Below are 22,150 nucleotides of genomic sequence, written 5' to 3'. Positions count from 1 at the left end.
TGGCACTGCCTGCTACTGCTGGCTGGGTTCAGGCCTCTTGTGGGAGCTTCATAAAAGCATGACCCCAGCCATCCGAAGACCGGAGACCAGGTCTTTGTTTCCCCTGCAGCCCTCAACATATGTGCACTGTATCCTGCTCCATATTTGCTGCACTGGGTTGAACTGTCAGTGGGATGAGCATTTTGTTGGGGACGGAGAGGCTGGGTCTCTTGGTTTAATTTTATCAAGTGTAACCAGCGACTCAGGAGCAACTTGAGAGAATGAAGAACTTGGAGGGAGCACAGTCCTCTCTTCAGAGAGTCGATGTAACAGAGCCTGCCTGGCTTTCCTGAGGACTGAGGTCAGGATAGCGGCTTTCAGGGAGATAACACGACAGGCTTGCCATGTGGGTAGGGCCATCTTTGAACACTTGGCAGGTGTCACACGTGTGAGTCTCCCCAAGAACACCATATCCCAAACTCCTGTCGCATTTCCTGGGTCAGAGGTAGTGGGAAACTGGTCAGGAAGCCTCTTTGTTCTGGATCCTGAAGTCACACGGCCCCGAGGAGGAAGGGGGAAGGAGCAGAGTAGGTGGCCTGGGAGCCTAGCATCTTTTCCCCAGGACTGCCGATCACTGCAGGCCTCTAGGTCCATTTCCTTGTTCTGTTCCCCCACATGACACCCACTCCTTTGGCTCCATGGCCCCTGGGCATCTTGGTTCGGCACCAGCATTGCGCAAGGTAGCGAGAGAGCGACACCCTCCCAGCACACGCACGTGCTCACACACACAGCACTGCCCCCAGAGGCACGTGGGGGCAGGGGGGCTAGCCACACACCGAGGCCTGCCTGGGTGCTCAGGTGGTCGGGCCCTCTCTCACCACTGCAGATCTGACTCGGGGGACGAGCAGTGCCCCACCATCTGCCGGGAAGATCCAGAGATCCATGGCTACTTCAGGGACTCCCGCTGCTTGGAGGAGCAGGAATATTTCAGTGGCGAGGAGGGCTATGAGGATGCCGGCTCACCGACCTGGGGCAGGTGAGTGGCTCTGTGGCTCGGCCTGATGTCAGGAGGCCTGGGTGTCTCCTGCCCCTCATCCTCAGCGGCAAGGCCCCACCTGTACGACGCCTGGACTGCCCTGGGAGAGTGAAGCAGAGGGAGAGTGGGGGCTGCCTTTTCAGACCAGCTTCTCCCAGGGCCCCGAATCTTCCGCGAAGCTGAGGACTGACTGCCTGGCTCTCAGCCAGTCCGGGCTGTCCAAGAAAGCTGGGGAGCAGACTGTAGCCCCGGGTCTGTCTGAGCTAAGAAACAGGGCGTGTTAACAAAGATTCCATGTGCCCCTTGCCCTCTCTCCTGGCCTTTCTGACCCCCAGGCAAAACTACAGCTACTACAGCCGATACCCAGGCGGCAGCTGGGACTTCGAGTGGCCCCGAGGCTACCATCACCCCCAAGGCTTCTTGGAGGATGAGGACTCGCCCGTTTGCTATGATTCCCGGAGATCTCCAAGGAGACGCCTACTACCTCCCACCCCGACATGTGAGGCCAGATTTTTTGTTTTGGGTGAAGCCTCCCAGAGAATAGTGTGCTCCTCCCCCAACCCCAGCCCTGAGGAGGAAGTGTGACAGATGTGGTCGCGCTGTGCTAGGGCCTGTCAGTTCGCGAGACCAGCCCCCCGGTTGGGGACCCTGTCAGTATCAGCTTTCCCTTCTGTCTCATCCGTGTCCCCTGTGATTGAGCTCAAACCACTTCTGCGCCATTCTTGACTCTCTGAGCACAGAGAAAGGCAGCGTGCGGTCCTACAGTACATAGGATCTTCTGAGAGGCTTTTTGTGCCCGTTATCGTTGCCGTGGAGCCCGGGGTCTATCACGGTGTGCACCGTGGGGTTGTCAGGCCCTCTCCGTGGATGTGGATGGGGTAACCGACCCTCAGAGGGAGGGCGGAAGTGAGCAGCCCCTGTGCAGAGCTGGACCTGAGCCCAGGCCTCTCCCACCAAGCCCCCCCCAGCCTCTGAGGGGCCCCTGGGGACTCTTGGTGTCTGTCTCTGCTCAGTCCCCACCAGGGGCTTCCCCTGTCACCACCACCCCCCACCCCCATCTTCGCCACGTGTCAGCCAGTGCCCTTGCTCACGGGGCAGGTTTTGGGTCAGCGCCCCCATCCTGGGGCTGGAGGAGTCCCATCCTGCTGAGGAGAGGCGGGGGGCTGGCTGTGCCCCACCTGGTTTTCTTACGCAGGTGGCGTAAGCAGGACTGCAGATGTGGCTCGCCCCCCAGGGAGGGACTTGGGCTGGAGTAAGAAATGAAGCCGTGGCCCCTGCCCGCTCCCAGCCGGGCAGTTGGATTTTGCACATGGGGGCGTTTTGGTGATGGTTAAAGAATATCCATTCCTGGGGTTTCTGAGGAGTGAAGCATATTTTTGAGCAGGACTGTAATCAGTAACCAAAAATAGCCAAGACACATTGGCTCTGAGTCGGCTGACTCCGTGCTCAGTAGCCAGTCCAGCTGGGCGGCGCCCAGGGCCCTCTGCGTCTCGCCTGCGATTGCAGCCCTGCTGGGCAGTGTCAGCAGACCCATTTCTATGGTTAATATTCAACTCTGCAGCCCCAAACACGTGCCGCCCAACAGAGCAGTTCTGAGCTCCCTGAACGCGGGGTGGCACCTGCAGGTGAGCTGGGCAAAGGCCCTTGCCCCGTGGACTGCCCTGCCCTCCCTGGACTTCCCTATGTCCCCTACGGTGGCCACATTACTGCCCACCATTCGGAGGCGCCGCCCGAATGAAGTGAGGAACCTGAGTGGGCCAGAGCACATGCCCTCCTTATTTGTAAGGGCAAATCAATAAAGCGTATTTTATTTGCTTTGCTGCCCATTGCTTCAGACATGGGCTGGGAGAAAATGGAAGTCTTCGGCCTGTGTTCTCAGCAACAGTGGAATTACTTCCTCTGTCAGAGCTGGTTGTGCACAGAGCCGATCGGTGTATCCAGGGACCGATTTTCAAAACCGAAAGGCACTACCTGAATGAGAGAGACGGTGGTTTCCTCTCCTGGCTCCGAGCCTCTCGCCCTGGTCCGCTGACCCTAGGAGGGTCTTCAAGGGTGTGCCGACGAGGGAGGCCCCTCCCCCTTAGAACACTCTTCAGTTCAGCCCCTGTGTGGTGCAGGGAGGCCAGGCTGTCTGATGAGGACAGCAGCTGGTGTGCAGCTGTCTGTGTTCCATGGAGGCGACTTGACGAGGAGGAGGCGGTGGTGGCTCAGCATGTCCCTCAGAGGTGCCTCGAGCCTGCGTGGCCGGGACTGCTTGTCTGTTCTCCCCGCCCTGGGCTCAGCCCAGTCCTCCCACACTTTCGGATTAGAGCTCTCACAGAACCCAGTTCGTGCCGCTTCATGTGACTCGCAGGAGGCCTGGGAGGCTCGGCCCTGCAGTTTTCCAGTAAGGGAATCGGGGGTGTGGAGTTTTGCGGGGGCATGAGAAATGCCCTGGGATCTTAGGAGGCAGAGACTGAGAGACCTGGCTCCTGCCTTGCAAACTGTCCTTTAAGTCCCCCAGGCCGTGTCTCTAGGGCCAGCACCTTTGAGGGTGGACCTTTTCCCAGGGGGGAGCCTCTGGCCTGTGGTTGGGGGCCCAGAATTCAGACCAACCTCCCGGGCCCTGTGTCCTGTGAAGACACAAACTCAGGCTCTCTCGTCATTGCTCAGCCTGTGCACGAGCGTCTATTTCGAGTGGCTGTTCACGGGACAGCCGTGTTAACATCAGAGGTGTTCTTGTCTGTTTTTGCCTTCAGTGCTGGAGAAGCTGGGTCTTCCCCAGCCAAAGAATTTGTTTCTTACCTGGGTGAGCTGATAGCAAGTCAGTCCCCTTCAAGCAGGTATAAGCCGGGGGCCCCAGAGACACTTAGCATGCCTGCAGGGAGGCAAGGGGGCAGCAGCAAGGGTTCGCAGGATTCTAGAATGACGTCGTGTTCTTGACCTGCCGTGCTGTGTTGCCCACAATGCGTATATGGGGCCAGGGACGTCCGGTGAGGACAGCTGCCCTCTGGAGCCTTCAGCTCCGCCCCGTGAGAACAGGCACCATGGGTACGAGAAACCAGCCTGCACTTATAAAAACATCCGTCGGTTGGGCAGCTCCTTCATCCCCCCCAAGGTTCCGAGACCTCACTCCCATAAGTCTCGCCTCCTCTTGGGCCACCTGCTGAGGGTCCGGGGGCCCCACGGAGCGCCTGTTTCATGGCTGCCGCTGTGCTTCGCTTCTCAGCCCACCGGAGATCCTCCTTCAACTTCGAGTGCCTGCGGCGGCAGAGCAGCCAGGAGGAGGTCCCGCCGTCCCCTGCCCTCCCCCACCGCACAGCCCTGCCTCTGCACCTGATGCAGCAACAGGTGAGCCGGCCCACCCGGCCTGGACGCCACAGGCCCGAGGGGCACCCTGTGTGGGACCCACCCTCGGGACACCCCTTCCCTTTGGTGCCAGCAGCAGGAGGGAAAGAGAGACCCTTCTCAGACACTGTGCTTCAGTCCTGCAGCAACCCTGCCAGGTAGACACCATCACGAACCCCATTTCACAGAGGAGCAGATATCAGGGAGAGGGTAGGTGACTCGCCTGAGCTCACACAGGAGGCGCGTGACCAGCTGACCTGCGACTCCGAGGCTGGGCTCTCGGCCTTGGTGCCTGCTGTGTTCTCTCCTGGGCACTGAAGATGGGACCTGGCACAGTCCCTGGCCCAGGGGGTGGTGGCCGCTTGCCCGATCCTGGACAGTCAGTGCTGCCCTTTACCTGCTCTGAGACATCGTTCCTTCATTAAGACATGTCCGGAGAGCCCTTTGCAGGAGGTCCCGCCGTCCCCCGTTGCCGTGGAGCCCGGGGTCTATCAGGATGCCATGGTCACAGGGCTGGGTGAGCCTCCGAGCCCGCTGCAAGGAGAGGGTGCGGGCCAGGGAGAAGGACCCGTCCACAGTGACATGGCTGGACAGGAGGGAGCCCAGGGCCTGGGGCGGGGGCAGGGGGCTGCAGCCCACTCACCAGGGTTTTGCCTCAAGGGCAGGAATAGGGCATTTTTTCTTCCTGCAAAGAGCACATCAGAGATGTGGTCCACTGTGTACCTGTGTCAGGGGTCGGCAGGCGTGCGGGGAGCCCCCGGTCTGCAAATGTGCAGGGCCAGCTCCCCCCCACCTTGCTCACCACCGGCATCCTGAGCACGTGAGCACGAGCTTCCATTTCAGGTGTTCTGTTCAGGTCTCTCTGCCAACTTCTTACTTTTCTGCCTTCAGTTTTTCTATTACTTTGTCTTCGTGTCCTGCTTTGTTGTGGAAGGGACAAAGCGCGGGAAGGCCCAGCCACCAAATGTCATGAACCGAGCAGGCCCAGAAGTCTCCGTGGGCACGTGCGTGCAAATGCCCCTCCCTCTGCTGTCTGGCCCCCACGAGGGCCAGATCTGTGTCTGCACTGCCTCCCTCGGGTGGCCACGGCTTCCGGTTAGGCCTCTGTGGCCCTCCGTGGCCCTCCGTGCAGAGAGGGAATGCTGGGCTGGCCGCTGGGGTGCAGCTGGAGGTGGGCAAGCAGGGCTTGTGCCCAGAGCTCCAGAGCAGAGTGGATGCTGGCTGGTGTGACGAAGGGCACTAGAGCAGAGAGAACCAGCCGTGCTCCTTCCGAGGGCTGGGAATGACTCGTTTGCCCCGCGTGTCCTTCCATATTTAAACGGAGAGCGAACTGGGTGGTGTGTTCATACCCCACCAGCTGAATGTCTCCCCTAATTCTCCACTGCTTGGCTACAATTTCACAAATTAGCGGCTGATGCCTCCTTAGGAACAGTCATGAGAAGTGCCTTATGGATCTGGGGAAACCAAAAATAGTCTGCCCGAAAGCCACATTTTACTGCCCTTGTCCTTTCCATGTCCTTGTCCGCGGCCACCCCTGTGCGGCAGTGCCTCCTGCTTGGTGTGCGTGGGGAGGCCTAGGGCCCCCCCCTGAGGACCTCTGGCCCCGGCACCTCTCGTCTCTCTCCAGATCATGGCAGTTGCGGGCCTGGATTCCAGTAAAGCCCAGAAATACTCGCCGAGCCACTCGACCCGGTCATGGGCCACCCCTCCGGCGACCCCTCCGTACCGGGACTGGACGCCATGCTACGCACCCCTGATCCAGGTGGAGCGGCCGGATGCCCTGGACCAGGTCAACGGCAGCCTGCCATCCCTGCACCGGAGCTCATGGTACACGGACGAGCCCGGCATCTCGTACCGAACGTTCACACCAGCCAGCCTGACTGTCCCCAGCAGCTTCCGCAACAAGAACAGTGACAAGCAGAGGAGCGCAGACAGCTTGGTGGAGGCGGTGAGTGTGCCACGGACGCGCAGGCTCCGGGCACAGCAGAGGGGCACCCGCAGGGGCGTGGTGGTTCCGAGGGTGGGGGGCTCCAGAGCCGAGCTGGGTCCTTTTTCCTCTGGGTCGCGCCCGTTGCTTGGAAGCAAAGATGGTCCCTAGAGCGAGTGTAAGAATACCACCCGTGCCCGTCCTCCGCACGGGGCTGACCTAAGGATTACACATGCCGGGCCTGCACACATCACCAGCCCCCACTGAAGCCTTTCCCCAGTGGGGCTCACTCTCGGGCCCTATGTGGCGTTCGATCTCTGTGACGTTTCCAAGCCATTCACATTTAACTGTCACGTGTGAGGTCTAGCGAACAGGATTGGCTGAGTCCCAAAAGCACGTCATTTGGTTAGTGCCTGAGGTGTCTCCTCTGTCATTTTCCTGGCAAAGCCTCATAAGGCATTCATGCCGTCGATCCTCTGTCCCGTGCAGGTCCTGATATCTGAAGGCTTAGGACGGTATGCAAGGGACCCCAAATTTGTGTCGGCAACAAAACACGAAATCGCCGATGCTTGTGACCTGACCATTGACGAGATGGAAAGTGCAGCCAGCAACCTGCTCAACGGGACCGTGCATCCCCGGGCTAACGGGGGCGTGGGCCCCGTCTCCCATCGGCAGGACTATGAGCTCCAGGACTTCGGGCCGGGCTACAGCGATGAAGAGCCTGACCCCGGAAGAGATGAGGAGGACCTGGCAGACGAAATGATCTGCATCACCACCCTGTAGCCCCGGAGAGGGGCAGACTGGCTCTGGCGTCAGGTGGGGCGCCGGAGGGCCAGGGAAAAAGTGCCTCATAGTTAGGAAAGGTTAGGCACTAGTGTGGAGTCCATATTCAATTAGACTTTTGTACAAGTGATGTCATGCTCACGGAAGCCATAAACCTGGTAGGGGACAGCCGCGCACCCGTGCCCAGCCCCAGCTGTGGGAAGCAGCAGGTCCGGCTCTCCGGGGGAGGACCCTCGAGGAGGTGGGACAAGCCCTGCCCGCTTGTCCAGGGCACGCCCCCCCGGGGCTCTCACCCGCGCCCACCCACCTGCTGGCACGGTGGGGGAGGGCAAGGTGATGACGATCACCACACCTGTGTCATTACCTCAGCCATCGGTCTAGCACATCAGACATTCCCTGGGCCCAGCATTTCCATTTTTAAACCCTTTCCCCCCAAACACACTGCTTCCTGGTTTCTGTTTAGCTGTTCTGAAATACAGTGTGTGAGTCAGGACCTACCAGCCGTCGTCTGGAGAGGGGGGCAGGACCTTATACACGAGCTCTTCTGTTGTGTGACCCCAGTTTACAAGAGAGAGTGTCACTCAGTCGGTGTCTGTCAGCTCAAGGGCAACAACAGTAAACTGGAAGAATCATGCACTCGCAACCAGGTAAACTACGCTAGTTTGTTTAAAAATTACAGATTTACTGTACATGACTTGTAATGTACTATAATTTGTATTTGTAAAGAGATGGTCTATATTTTGTAATTATTGTACCGTATTTGAACTGCAGCAATATCCATGGGTCCTAATAATTGTAGTTCCCCACCGAAATCTAGAAATTACTAGCATTTTTACTCGGGCTGTACAGAAGTAGAAGAAATAGAGCCAATTCTCATTTATTCCGTGAAAATCTTTTGGGGATGAAATTTTAAGTTCAAAAGAACTTGACACTATAGAGATTTTTTCTAAAAATATTTTGAGTCACTCTAAATCTACCTTTACGTGAGGTATACCAGATGACTATTTACAGCCTTTGCTTAGGGCAAGAGTTCCAGGATTTGAGAGTGCGCCTTTGGTCCACCATGGGTCGCAAGTGTCTCTGATTTTACTAACCCTCCAGCAAGCTCATCCCGTCGGTTGAGCTGGTTCCTCTGACCCTGTGGCATTCACAGCGGCCCCTCAGCTGCCCCCACAAGACCTTTTTTGCATCTCTGGTGTAGAAATCATCGCAGAGGTGAATGAAGTCCCTCTGCCCTTGCTCCCTGAGGATGGATGCTGCTGCCTGTCTTAAATAGGGGTGCTGGGGAAGGGGGGGCGGAGGGGCAAAGCGATGATCTGCAGGATTGGAACGTCGGGTCTGTCCAAGTCGTATCGTTGCCTTTTTACACAACACTGCTGTACTGTGTGTTCTCTTTGAGGGCTTTTATATGCAACTGAATGAGGGCTGAAGTTTTCATTAGAACGTACTCGCACTCCGATTGTACTTCCTGATGAAAACCCACTTTTGGACCACGAGACCCACCAAGGCTTCCCTTTCTGTTCAAGGAGTCATGCCGACTTTGTCAAGTTACCTTGGCAGGGATTCCCTGCGGTCAAAAAAGACAATGAGCAGTTTTTGGTTCAAAATTTTTAAATATTACCTAGACAACCTGTTAATGTTTTGGGTTTGTTTTTTTGTTTTTGTTTTTTTTTTTTGTAAATAACAATACTTTGTTATGAAGACCTTACAAACCTCTTCTTAAGACATTCTTACTCCAGATCCAGGCAAAAACACTTCAAGGTTTGTAAATGACTATTTCCTGACATAAATTTTTTTAATTAAAATGCAAAATGTTCTTCAGAATAAAACTGTGTTAATAATTTTTATTGTGCGAGGGAGCCGTCGTGGCAAAGAGCTGGTGTGGGCCGGTGAGCGTTGCAGGAGGGGCTGGTGCTGGGTGAGGACAGTCCTGGGACTGCGTAGCTTCTCTTACCCTCACGGCTCCCTCCTTGGTGCCCACGGTCACTCAGCACCAGCTGCAGAGAGCACGGTTTCTCCTAACGGGCTAAGCCACCATCCCCGTCATCTTCGCTGGGCATTGCTCTGTGTGGTTTCTCGGCAGCAGCCCTACCAGGATGGCATTTTCCGGCGCAGGCCGCCATCTTTCCCCAGCCTAACAGGCCCGTGTTAAGTCTGGTTCAACCTCCCATCTACCATGAAATTGTTCTTTGTAAGAACAAGTTGAAGTTGTAGAACGATGCGTTGTTTTTTTTTTCCCTTCAGGAAAGTTTTAAGGTGAACTGTCTCCCCAGTTTGGCCCCCCTGTCACCCCCCAAAAGTCATTTTGCTGTGTCCCCAGGAATAGTACATTTGGTTTTGTGTTTTTTCCTATCACAAAAGGAAAGGGCAGCTCTGATTGAACTCCCTACCAGCAGGAACCCCGTTGACAGCCTTTTCTCTGGTTTCTATCCAGGCGGCCGGGCCAGACAGGGCTTTCCAGCTCCATTCCCACCTTCGGGAGCCCGCCCAAGGCCGGGAAGCTGCTCCGTACGCAGTGTGGGCTCTACCTGCCTTACTGCTGACCCGGGCAGTTGACTTCACGTTGTTTCTGTTTTATGGTCTTCAGTGCCTTTGCCACTTGCCTGTTTTCCTACAGGTTTCCCGTCAGGATGGGCCATAGGTTTGTTCTAAAAAGTGGTCTGCGACAGAGCTCCAGCTCCTTCCCTGACTCAGAAACAGACGCCAGCGAGGTTTGCATGTGTTGACCAAATTTTTATTTCTCCAAAAGGATATTCCTTCTTTCCTGGGGACATGAGAGGGCAGGAGAATGGGGAACAGGCCCGGGGCCGCTGCCTCCAACGCGGGAGCCCCAGCGAGAGTGGCCTCACAGACACCGGTGGGGACGGTGGCAGGAGAGGGGACCAGGGACGCTGCCTGGCTCTCGAGACAGAGCTGGTGGAGAGGGCGTGCATTTTCTTCTCGTTTTTTAAGAGAATACAGGTATTAGATCTGATGTTGAGCTGGTGGAAACAGGAAACGGCCTTTTTGGGGAGGAACAGGGTTTGGCTGGAGAACAGGCTCTATTTGAATTTATGGAAACGAGGATTCCCACAGCCGGCCCTGGAAGCAGACAGGCACATCCCGGTGCCAGGATCCGGCTTCCAGGAGCTGCCAGTTCCTGGTCCTGCTCTGGCGGGCTGCTCCTCCCCGTGCGTCCTGTCCCCAGCCCGACCAGGAAGAACCTTCTGCTCGTGCAGCAGTTCGGACACATAGGCTTCTTCGAGGGGTCCGTGCTCAGAGCCTGGTTCAGGTACAGCCACAGCTCAGTTCCACTTTCTCAACTATTGTTTGCAAAGCACATTCCTCCATTTCTTCGTGTCACGGGCTCTTTGCTAAGGGGCTTAAATAAGCTTCCTCCCAGGGCTGTGGGCTGGCCTGGTGTTTGGGTGCCCCGAGGGCTGCCTGACCCAGCGGGCACTCTTCTCCCCTCCCTGGCTTCCCCATGGCAGTGGAACTTGGAGACAGCCCGCTGTTGCGACACGGGCCACGGTTCCACTCTGCCAGACGGCTGCACGCTCACCTGTCAGGGCTCGAGCAAGCAGCCGCCCCTGAGCCCAGTATTCTGCCCTTTGGCTGAACCCCAATAGCACAGCCTTCCACTCTGACTTCCATGGGGCCTGGGTGTAGAAGACGCACTGTCTTGTCTTCTGAGACTTACTTCTGCACGTGGCGAAAGTGTGCGATCGTATGGAACAAGGTACGTACAGTGAGACTGCAGCCAAGAGCGTGAGAGGGGCCGGGAGGTTATCCAGCCGCACAGCACGACGCACCTCCTCTGACAACAGGTCATTCTGCTTGTCTTACGCTGCAGACATGGTAGCAAACCAGCCGCTGGCCCAGAGACCGAGACCACCGCAGCACACAGAGAGACCATGGAATGGCACGGCTGGGCCACCTGGCCTGCCCGCCCTAGAGAAGGTCCGCACGGTTACGCTCAGGCCTGAGACCCCTCTATCCATCAAACTTGCAACTTGGCCCTCCGAGCAGGGGTGGGGGGCGGGGGTAGGGCGGTGGTTGGCGCCTGCACTGCCCCGCTGTTCTTTCACCCCTGCAGGTGGCTCCAGGGCCCCGAGGCTGGTGGCTATGGACCAGGGCTGCGGGGCAGATGGGGGACCTCTCTAGGAGAAATACATCTCTTGGCCGCCTTAGACCCTCCCTTGGAACAGAAAATAAAGCAAGAGGCAGGTAAGATGAAACCAGAGCTACTTTAAATATTTAAAGGAAGGAGAAGTTTGATGGTTTTCTTCTTCCCATCTTTCTGGAAGGTCTTCCTCACAAACACAAGTTGTGGCTCTCTGGCCTCCAAGCCATCTCCGTCCACTCCGATCCTGGGCGAAGCCTAGAACGCCCCGTTTGCCTCCCCTCCTGGTTCCGGGGCAGGTTTTCAGAGCACAAGTCTTTTCTCCCCTGCCACAGATGGTGGCTTTGTAGATCTCCAGAAAAATCAACCCAAAATGCATTTAATTTTCATAACCTTACAAGAACAGTGTGGCTAAGGCATCTCCATTCAAAAATCAGTTACTGGATTACGTTCTTGAATTATAGGAAGTTTAAAGATCAAAGAACTATTTAAAATGCTACTTGTATCTGTTTCCCCCCCCCCCCCAAAAATTCAAACCTTTGCCAATTGACTTTCATGGGATCAGGGATACAGTGTGACTCGACTGCTTTTTCCACCAGCCTCGGCTCTGTCCCAGTCTGTTCCTGTGGATGGCTGTGGAATACGGATCAGCCAGCCTCGTCCCCTGTGAGTCATGTCCCCAGGCTGGCAGAAAAGCATCCGCTCGGGCTGGCTGCTTTGGCTTGGAGCAGAGATCTGGTCTGTGGGGTTTGCTCTAGGTTTCCCTGGTAACAAATTGTTTAAAATGCTGAATCAGGAAACCTATGGTAGTGAAGAGACTCTCCAGACTCTTCTCTGAACAAGGTCCAGAAATCGGGCTGTTTAGTAAGAGCCAGAGCATGGGAGAGGTGGGCCCTCAGAGTGACCCACCTGGGAGGGGACTCAGGAAGCAGAAGAGAGAAGCCTGTGTTTCTCCGGGCAGGCAGCTTTCCCTCTGAACAGGGACGCTGGGGCTCAGGCACAGGCCTCAGCTACAGCTGGCAGCCTAAGGCAGAGGATGGCCCCACCGCGAGATCCCCATGCCGTCAGCCAGCACCCGGCCTCTGGGCACAGCACCCCGCTCCTGGAGCGGCTTGCCTTAATTAAGAGGGAGGCCCAGTAGAGAATCACCTCCCTCAAGTCCCAACAAGACCCTGGGTTGCAGAGTGCCATGGAGGATAAGACAAGGCCGTGGTAGGAGTAAGCCATCCTTCTCCACTGGCCTGCCCCCCAGTCCTCTCTGCTGCCCCTTCAGGAGGTGGGGGGGGTTTCCCGCAGGAAAATGCTGGGGAAAAGAAATGTGCTTCGTTGCCTGATACTGGTGTCCTAGCTTAAGGAATTACACATTCTCAGCCATTGAATTATAACATTCTAGACAGTTTCGGGAAAGGGCACGGTGGGGGGGGAGGGGCGTGCAGGGGCTGTGCTGACCCTCTTGGCTTGGCAGGAGGCTTCTTGGGCAGTGACCGCCTCAGCGCTGGGTGGCCAGGGTCTCGGGCTTATAGACAGGGACGTCCTTGTCCCAGAGTGCAGGCTGCCCCTTGATGATGTCCGCTGCTTTCTCTGCGATCATGATGGTGGGGGCGTTAAGGTTGCCGCTCACCACACTGGGCATGATGGAGGCATCGACCACCCTGAGGTTCTGCACCCCGAGCACCCTGGTCTGCGGATCCACCACGGCCATGGGATCAGAGGGCTGGCCCATCTTGCAGGTGCACGAGGGGTGGTAGGCGCTGTCTGCTTTTGCCCGCACGAAGGCATCTATCTCTTCATCTGACTGCACGTGGCTTCCTGGCTGGAGCTCCTTCCCCCGGAACGGTGCCAGGGCTTTCTGGGCAAAAATCTCTCTGGTCAGCTTCACACACTGTCGGAAGTCCTTAATGTCGGTTTCTGTTAAGGAGAAGAGAGAGTTGAGGGGACGCCTCTTACCAGTGGATTCTGAGCTCTAGGAGGCTCAGTAAGCTGCCTGAGGGGACACAGGTCAGCGCCTACCACCCCTCTGATGCCACCCACGGCCGCGGCGGATCCACAGACCAGGGTGCTTGGGGTGGGAAACCTCAGGGACATGGAGCCACCAGGTTGTGTGTCACCCACTCCGGGCCAGTTAGACTGTGCAGAGTCCCATGAGGGCAAACAGGCAGCATCCTCAGTGGACACAGCCTGCCCCAGAAGCCCTAGGTTTAAATCGGGGTAAGAGCCTGGCTCTTGCCAGTGTGGCTGTGAGCACCCTACGAGTCATTACCGAGCAAGGCGGAGTGCTCTTTCTTGCTGCGGGCAGAGGCAGGCCCCAGAATGCAATCTGCTTTTGCAGGAGGGCCCTCAGGGTAACCGCAGCACAAACGCTCCGGGAGCTCTGTGCACACAGCCAGATCTCCGTGCACCTTCTGGTAGGTGGTTCTGAAAGCTGCAGCTCTCTCCTGCTGCATCAGAGGCCATCCCAGGGCACACAGAGCAGCGTGTACAAGGGTATAGCCCAGAGTGACGGGGGCAGAGGGTGACTTGTGTCTCAGGGGTAAGATTCAGAGACAAATGTGAACCCCAGAAAGGCATTCATTCATCCACTGAACGAACGACCTGGCAAGCCCAGGCCTGGGGGAGACCAAGGGGGGTGGTGAGTTACCTGTTGACAAGTAGTTGGGTTGAATCACAGGGTGGTCCCGGGGGTCGGCACTTCTGAGCTTGAGCCAGCCCACACTCGTGCCCCGCATGGTCCCCACATGCACCTAGAAGAACCGGAGGAAGCGGGACCTCCTTCAACCTCCTGACTCGGCAGCTTAGGCCCTGGGGTTTCCCGTGGGAGGGGATTCCATGTCCAAGCCAATTAACCGCAGACATATTTTAGCATCTGTCTGTATCTCACCCCTTCCCCCCTTCCACAAGTGATCAGAAAACACCTCCCCGAATCACTCCTGCTTCCTGGCTTTATACCTGATTGTCTTGACCTTTCAGGGGCTGGAAACCCCATGGCCGCTGGGCGCATCTGCCATTACCTCCACTGCCTCACCCCATTCTGGGCACGGCCTCCCAGAGAGTCCAGGCCCCTCCTCTCCCCCCGACTCAGCAGCTGGAGGGCAGAACGCAGGCTCCCGCACCCCCCTCTGAGGGCCGTGCTGCAGTGAGAATGCTGCCCGCTCACCTGGTAAGCCTCCTGCTGCGTGGGGACCCGGCCATGGTCAATCACTTGGGATGGCAGGAAGTGGAACTGGATGTCCGGGTGGGGGACCCCAGGCCGGCTCCGGATGAACCCACCTGTTTCCAGGTGCGCCGTGGCTCCATCCCCTGAGGATGAGAAGAGGACGAGGCAGTTGCGTGAATCGGGGCATGGCAGGCGGGCCGGCCTCCCCTCTCCTGGTAGCTCCTCCTGGCCCTATTCTGGTGCCTGACCCAAGAGCTCAACTCTCGCCTCTCTCCCTCAGGTGGGCTCACCAACCCCACAGGTTCCCGTATCCGCTCACGCCAAGGGGCTTCAGCTTTGCCTTCTTCCCCCTAGACTCCCCTACCACCGACCCAGCTGTGAGGCCTGGTGTCGCCCAGCATCCCCAACTTCTCCGGCCCGGGCTCCACCCCTGACAGGCTGTTCTTTTTCTTTCTTTTAGGATTTCATTTATTTTTGCAAGGAGGGGGTGGTGGGGAGCCCAATGTGGGACTCGATCCCAGGACCCTGGGATCAGGACCTGAGCCGAAGGCAGATGCTTAACCTACTGAGCCACCCAGGTGCCCCCCGACAGGCTGTTCTTTCACATAAGGCCTAAGTCGGACATTCGAGCTGTCCCTGCCTCCCCCTCCTCCTCCTCTTCGTTGCCCCCCATCTGACCCTCAGAAAGCCTCCCTGACTTCAGCTCCCAACTCTTCTGGGATCTACCCCCTCGGCAGTAGCACCCGCCGCTCCCTCGGTCCCGGCTCAGACCCCTCCTCACCGGCAGCTCCCAGGGCCTCCGCGCAGGTGCCCCGGCCTACCCTCGAGATCAAGCGCTCTTCATCGCACCCCTGCCTCCTCCTCAACGTGCTGCAGTCTCCCTGGCCCGACATATCTGTTCCTCCAACCCCAGGTGCCTGGACCTGGCACCCTGGTACATCTTCCTGCCTCTCAGCCTCCACCTTACTAACATCTTGACCCTAAAACTTAAGCACATTTATGTGGTTTCTTTCCATGGATCCCAGCAGCGCGTAAGCTCCCCGAGGGCACCTGCCCCATAGGCACAGCACAGAGTACCTGGGAGGTGTGGGAGAAACCATGCTAAGGGGGCCTGAAAGCACCACTTCCTGGCCTGGGTAGCACGCTGGGACTCCGAAAACAGCAAACTGCTGAGAAGTGGATGCTGACTGTGCCTTTTCTCCTGGCTCTTTGGATCCCAGAGGGCATCCGGCACAAGGCCACCCCTGTCCATATGTAAGGAAGAGGGGCACCCAGGCTCTGAGTCTTACCCGGGACCGGCCCTGGGCCACTGCATTAGGTCCTCACGACAGCCTGCCAGACGGGACTGTGTATCCCCATTTTGCAGATGGGAAAGCTGAGGCAAGGGCAGAGCTAAACTTGGAGTAAGTGACTTGACCAGAGCCTTCTCTCACAGCACCTTAGGAAGGAAGCCGTGCTGCCCCCAGACCCGCTCCACAAAGGTCCCGGACCAGCACGCCCACCTGTGAACTTCCAGAGCCACTCCAGACCAATCCGGACCTTCCTCAAGGGCTTCTGCGCTGAGTGCAGGGTGATGGGGAGGGTGCACGCCTGCTGGATGTACACCTCCAGGTGGTCCTGCAGGTTCTGGCCCACTCCTGGAATGGGAGCCAGGGGTTAGGAAAAATGGCTTCTGAGGGGGGCTTGGCTGCCTCTGGCCTCTCGACATCCCCTGGTTTTGAAAACTTCCCCCCACCCCCATCCACTTATCTACAAGCCAGCTCCTGCTCCTTCCCTGGGTCTCAGCTTCAAGGTCAGCTCCCCGGACTCCAGCCCTACACTCATGGCCAAGTTTAGTCCTCTCATGATGCCACAGCCACCTGCCCTTGTCACTCACTCCCAGGGAAGCCCCTGGAACCATCCCGAGGCTGTCCTGCCAGGCAGCACCCTCCCTGAGGGCAGGGCCCCGGCATTCAGCAGGTGCCACTCTGTGAGCTGAGGGACTGACAGCCCCACCCGCACCCATGGCATGGGGAAAGAGGGAATCAGGCCTTGTTGTGCTGGGCACTGTATCTAAGCACGAGGGGACACTGGGCAGCCACTGTCACAGACAGCACTCTCACACACCTCTCACGATGAAGCCTCCATGCAGAAAGGGTCATTTCTGGGGAGCCTGGGTTCTGAGAGAGGTAAGAGCCCCTAATGGGAATCAAAAACTGTTGTTTGTAGGATAAACTTCAGGCCTGGGACCATTGTCTTAGCATGAAAAGCACGCTCTGGAGCACTGAGTCGGCATCTTTAACGTCAGGGCTGCTGCTGAGTCCTGAGGACAGAACACACAAAGGCCTGGACCCCTCTCACCGCAGGGCTGCCCTGGGGACACAGCTGAGCCTGGCCCAGTGGGCTTCGTGGGCGATGCTCCCTGATGGAGGGGCATTACTGCCCAGTGGGACAGGACGGCCAGGGAAGGGGAAGAAAACGACACAGAGACTTGGGGTCCCTCAGGGGTAGGGGTGTCCAGTGAGGCTCGTGGGAAGAATGGGACCGTTCGTGGAACACAGGAGTTGCCCTGGCCCCACTCCATGCTAATGAACTCCAATAAGGGCTGTTACTAACAGAGGTCCCCCTGAGGACCGGGGAGAGGGGGCTCACCGGGCAGGTGGCACACCACCGGGATGCCCAGCTTCCTGAGGTCGTCCCCGTTGCCCACACCCGAGAGCAGGAGCACTTGCGGGGAGTTGATGGCGCCCCCGCTCAGAATCACGTCCGCGCTGGCGTAAGCCTGGAAGAGGCACAGGCATGCAGCTCACAATTCCTGAGAAGCCAGACGGAGCCCCAAGAACCTGGCCTGGGCCTGATGTCCCTGCTCCCCAGCTCCCGAGGAAGGCAGAGGCGGCTCAGCGGGCCGCCCTGTGAAGCCCTCGGCAGGCGCAGCGCGGGCGTGCGATTCCTGATGTTCTGTGACCGCCGCGCGCAACGACGGTCTTGAAAACAGGACTGCCGCGCTTACACGGGATCCACGCAAGCAAGCACTCAAGCAAGCGGTTTAAATGCAGCAGCAGCGAGCCGGATCGCCACGTGGATGCGGGAGGATCCTGACCCGCTGCTGAGCGGCAGCGTAGTGCAGAAATGCAGAGCACGCTCACACTGATGGTTTTTAAAGTCTTACTATAAACATTGCAATTTCTGAACCGGTAGGGAAGGAACTGGGTGACTGCTCTGAGGGGGAGGGGCAGACAGAAGCTCCCCCAGGCCACGGTGAGCTCTTTGCAGGTGGCTGGCCTGACGGCTCCTCCCCCTCCCCCACCAGACCGCCACTTCATCCAAGGCCCTGGGTACCAGAGTCCGACAGCTACCCACACTGACTCCTTCCGTTCGGTGTCCACTGCCCCGGCCTGGCGGGAACTCACCCTGTGGCTCTGACCGTTCTTGATGTACTCCACGCCCACCGCGCGGGTGCCCTCAAACAGCACCCTGCTCACAAACGTCTGGGCCTCGGCCGTGAGGTTGGGGCGGCTCAGTGCTGGGTGCAGGTACGCGCACGCTGCGCTCCAGCGCTTGCCTGCAGGACAGAGCAAGCCGATCAGGCACAGGTCCCGCCCAGGGGAAAGGGGCTGGAGGAGGATGGGATTTGACCTTCCCCGGACACTGGGAGCTCGGCCTCCCAAAGTCAGTCTGAGCCCACAAGTCCCTGCTGGACTGAAATCCACATCCACGTGGGGGTGGAAAAACCCACAGGCTGACCGAGCAGGAGCAGCTAATAAAAGGGGGTGAGAACACTTTGGAGGCAGGCAGGAGCCCTGGGTCAACCCAGGCCTTGCCTCTGTCCTGCCCTGAGCAAGGCACTTCGGTGCCCTGTGCCTCAGTTTCCTCATCTGCAAGTCTCTTCGGACTTTGGGCTCTTCGGTCAAAGAGTTGACTGTCCAGGCCAACAGAGGCCTAGCGAATGCCCAAGTCTGTCTCCAAACGGTTTCTCACTGGCTGTGAGCGGTATTCTGTGGGCTCTAGGGGGCGCGATCCCTTGGTCATCTGGGCCTCCTCTAGCCCCAGTTTACTAAACCTCACTTACCATGAAGGGGGCAGGAGGGATGGGGCTGTGATGGAGCATGGTTTAAAAAAAAAAAAAAAAAAGAACAAGGGAGGGTATGCGAGCCGTGCACTACCTTGGTGGATGGTCATGTCCATCCATCCGAAACCTTCTTGCTGGAAGCCGTTCATGTCCTCGGTGAGCGGGTAGCCGGCCTGCTGCGCCGCCTCCAGGAATGCGCGGTGCAGCGGGTGGTTGGTCCGGCCCCGCGACACGTGCAGCGGGCCCTGGCCGCCGCGGTACGTGCCGGCGCCCAGCTCGTGGCTCTGCGCCTTGCGGAAGTAGGGCAGGCAGTGCGCGTAGTCCCAGCCCGTCGCGCCTTCCCGCTGCCAGCGGTTGTAGTCTTCTGCGTGCCCGCGGATGTAGACCATGGCGTTGAGCGACGACGAGCCCCCCCAGACCCGGCCGCGGGGCCAGTACAGCACCCGGCCGTCGAGGCCCGGCTGTGGCTCCGTGTGGTAGCACCAGTTGTACCTGTCATCGCACAGGTTGGCCACGAGGGCCGCGGGCATATGGATCTTCCACGAGAGCCGCTTGCTCCCCGCGAGCATGTCCTTGGGCCCGGCCTCCAGCAGCAGCACGCGCTTGTCGGGGTCCTCGGTGAGCCGCCCGGCCAGCACACAGCCCGCGGAGCCCGCCCCCACCACCACGTGACTGTACTCGTCCCCACTTCGGGAGCCCGCACTGGACAGCACGCGGACGCTGGGGGGCCGCTGCCACCCCACGGCTCCCCAGGGGCCCAGACGCCCTCCCCTCCAGCCTCGCAGGACACGCCACATGCTTCCAGCCCAAGTCCTCGTACATCCACCGAGAGGAGTGCGATGATTGTTCCTAAAACAGGAAAAAAAGCTTTAGAATTGTAACTCCGCATGCACGTTGCAGGAAATCAGCCCCAGGCTGGGACAGCAGTCCCAGTGCCGCAAAGGTCCCCTGCAGGCTCACCAAGTGCCCACCCAGGGCCCGGAGGGGCAGGCCTGGCTGGCATGACCCTGCACTGGGGAGCTAGGAGGAGGGAGCAGAGGTAGAAGGAGACGAGAACGGTACTGTGCCAGGACTCGTAAGCACAGGGCTGGGGGCTCAGGGGCTCCTCCCCAAGCTTGGGAGGTGGGGTGGTCCCCAGCGAGGCTTCCCTGGGATATGTGTACATGAACCTGGAGGCTGGGCAGGTGTCTGGCTGCTGGCATGCAGGGGCGGTATGGATTTCCGGGGTTGCACTCATTGCTCAGTAACTTTAAGACGGTTACTGAGCCCCTACCACGTGCCAGGAACATTTCATCCCTAGCAGTACACGGAGAACAAGACATCTGCCCTCAAAACGGATGGTCTGGGGTTTGGGGGACAGATGAGACTTAAGTAACTAAAGGAAGGTCAGGGTGTGAGGCTTGAGGCTGCAGAGCTCAAAGCCTATGACCTGAGTGAGGGCCATGGGGTGAGCTAGAGGGCTTTTCAGCAGGGGTGGGCTCAGAGGTCTTCAGAGATCACTCTGTAGAGTGCTGGAGTTTGAGCAACAAAATGCCAATAGCTTTCGGAGCCGCCTTTCCCAACAACGTGCAAATTAATCCCAACATGCTCAGTGCACAGAGCCGGAAAAGAACCAGGCTATCGCACTCAACTGACACAAGAATGTCTGAGAAAGGGGCGCCTGGGTGGCGCAGCGGTTAAGCGTCTGCCTTCGGCTCAGGGCGTGATCCTGGCGCTATGGGATCGAGCCCCACGTCAGGCTCCTCCGCTAGGAGCCTGCTTCTTCCTCTCCTACTCCCCCTGCTTGTGTTCCCTCTCTCGCTGGCTGTCTCTATCTCTGTCGAATAAATAAATAAAAATCTTAAAAAAAAAAAAAAAAGAATGTCTGAGAAAGCCCCACACATGAGGGCCAGGCACGCAAGACTGATGCCACCACAAGAGAGCCGAGGAACCTCGAGAAACCGCTGATCCATCCACCACCCCCTCCGGGAGCCTGCCCTGGAGGCTCACGGCAGCAGCCGACCCCCGACCACCAACCACGGACCACCACCGGAGGCAGGCTAAGAGAGGAGTGTAAGGAAAGAGCCCATCCCCCTTTACACAGGCACACGAGAAAGAAGCCCCAGGCCCCCCTGAGAGCAGGAACACAGAAGAGCCTTCCAGCACTCCAGGCCCCATACTAGCCCCAGCGGTGCCCATCACTCAACTCCCAACTGGGTTGGCTCGACACTCCACACTAAAGATCTGGTCGGATAAAAAGCATGACCTTTTCTAGGTGTAAATACTATTTACCTTAGTCACTCCTATCCTGTTACACACAAGGTCCTGCATTCAATAAAAACGTGGGAGATACAGACGAAGAGCAGGGGAAGATGGTGGCGGAGGGCCCCGAGCTCACCTTCTCCCACAGACACACATGGGCAACAAGGACATAGAACGCAGCTTACTCTGAAAACCACCTGAAGACTGGCAGAACGGCTCTTCCACAGCTAAAAACATTAAGAGAAGGCCCTATCAAGAAGGGGAGGAGGGCAGAGATGCAGTCAGGGAAACCCTGGCACCACGGTGGGTTTCCCACCACACATGAGAAGACGATCACAAGCACGTGAGTCCTCCCTGAGGAGCCAGGGGATCAAACCCCACATGGGGCTCCCCCATCCTGGGATCTGCACTGGGAAGATGAGCCCCTGTCCTGTCTGGCTTTGCAAATCAGTGAGGCTCCACTCTGCGAGAGCAGGAGAGCTATCAGAAACCAAGAGTCTGCTCTTAAAGGGCCAGCATGCTATATTGCTCAGTCTGTGACCCAGCGTGGGAGCAGCAGTTGGAAGAGCACCTAGCTTACACATGAAGATTTACGGACTACTTCTAACACGTTTGCTGAACGGCCAGTGATCTGTAGATTTCTCCAGGAACCGAAGTGCTGGTGACACCATTTTTCTTGCCCTTCTTCAGCCCAGCTGGCGGGACGCTCGCAGGAGCCACTTCTGATACTTTATCTACCTTGCTGGCATTGCTTGCCCCCCACCAGCATTCCCCTGGGGACCCACACCACCCAATCCGCCTGTCCCAGCAGGTGTCCCTCCAACCAGGCTCCTGTCCCAGCACACCCAGCAGGCAGCCTCGGCTCGGACTGGCACCCCTCCAAAGTGACTCCTGCCCTGGGGAAGCCAAGAGCTGGCACCATACCCCAGCATGCTTGCAGCCGCTACAGCCAGGCCTTTCAGCCAGCCCTTGCCATGGGCTAACCCCGCACACCTGCAGCAGCCACAGCTGGGTTTTCTAAGCCAGCTGTCCCGGGGGCCAGCCCTGCTCACCAGTGTGTCCACAGCAGCTATAGCTGGGCTTTCAGCCAGCCATGCCAGGAGCCAGCCCCGCTCACCAGTGTGCCTGCAGCAGTCCCAGCCGGTCACTGCAGCCAGCTGGGCTGGGGGCCAGCCCCGCCCATCAGCGCACCCACAGCAGCTGCAGCCGAGCCAGTCAAGCAGCCACACTAGGGGCCAGCCATGCCCATCAGTATGTCACAACTTTTGTGGCACAGGAAGGGATACCCCTTGAGTGCCTTGTTCTGGTGACCAGGGGAGATGGCACTGCTGGTCCCTACAGGATGCCCTCTACAAAAGGCCCCACTGTATACACAGAAGCCAACACTGAGAGTCAGACAAAACGAGGCTACAGAAGAAACGTACTCCAAACACAAGATGATGGGATCTCAGAAAAAGAACTAAGGAAAATGGAGATTGGCAATCTGCCTGCTACAGAGTTCACAGTAACGGCCACAGGACGCTCACTGAGAAGAGTGGATGAGGTCAGAGAGA

At 58.1% G+C, this 22,150-nt stretch overlaps 2 protein-coding genes across 7 annotated transcripts in view; one reads left to right on the top strand and one right to left on the bottom strand.

The window, feature by feature from the left end:
- CACNA1D (calcium voltage-gated channel subunit alpha1 D) overlaps window positions 1-11,674 on the top strand; it is a 299,657-nt gene extending 287,983 nt beyond the window's left edge. For all 4 annotated transcript variants that reach the window (XM_087866963.1, XM_087866962.1, XM_087866964.1 and 1 more), the window contains 5 exons: window positions 866-1,015; window positions 1,351-1,514; window positions 4,224-4,345; window positions 5,970-6,290; window positions 6,759-11,674. In XM_087866963.1, coding sequence (XP_087723089.1) covers window positions 866-1,015; window positions 1,351-1,514; window positions 4,224-4,345; window positions 5,970-6,290; window positions 6,759-7,052 — 1,051 coding nt within the window. In that variant the 3' untranslated portion in view covers window positions 7,053-11,674. The remainder of the gene's footprint in view (window positions 1-865; window positions 1,016-1,350; window positions 1,515-4,223; window positions 4,346-5,969; window positions 6,291-6,758) is intronic.
- The window catches only part of CHDH (choline dehydrogenase), a 27,825-nt gene continuing 16,934 nt past the window's right edge, over window positions 11,260-22,150 (bottom strand). For 2 of the 3 annotated variants that reach the window (XM_045807360.2, XM_045807361.2), the window contains 7 exons: window positions 18,451-19,205; window positions 17,698-17,849; window positions 16,940-17,069; window positions 15,811-15,945; window positions 14,309-14,451; window positions 13,793-13,895; window positions 11,260-13,062 (listed from right to left, as the gene is read on the bottom strand). In XM_045807360.2, the coding sequence (XP_045663316.1) occupies window positions 12,644-13,062; window positions 13,793-13,895; window positions 14,309-14,451; window positions 15,811-15,945; window positions 16,940-17,069; window positions 17,698-17,849; window positions 18,451-19,153 (1,785 nt within the window). In that variant the 5' untranslated portion in view covers window positions 19,154-19,205 and the 3' untranslated portion in view covers window positions 11,260-12,643. Of the gene's footprint in view, window positions 13,063-13,792; window positions 13,896-14,308; window positions 14,452-15,810; window positions 15,946-16,939; window positions 17,070-17,697; window positions 17,850-18,450; window positions 19,206-21,649; window positions 21,750-22,150 lie in introns of those variants that run through there. The other variant, XM_087866965.1, reaches the window with a different exon arrangement.

The sequence above is a fragment of the Ursus americanus genome, chromosome 14 (assembly GCF_024610735.1).
Source record: "Ursus americanus isolate L20-20 chromosome 14, mUrsAme1.1.p, whole genome shotgun sequence".
Lineage (NCBI taxonomy): Eukaryota > Metazoa > Chordata > Mammalia > Carnivora > Ursidae > Ursus > Ursus americanus.
Note: the sequence above shows the minus strand (reverse complement) of the source record. Positions and strands in the feature narration are given on the sequence as shown.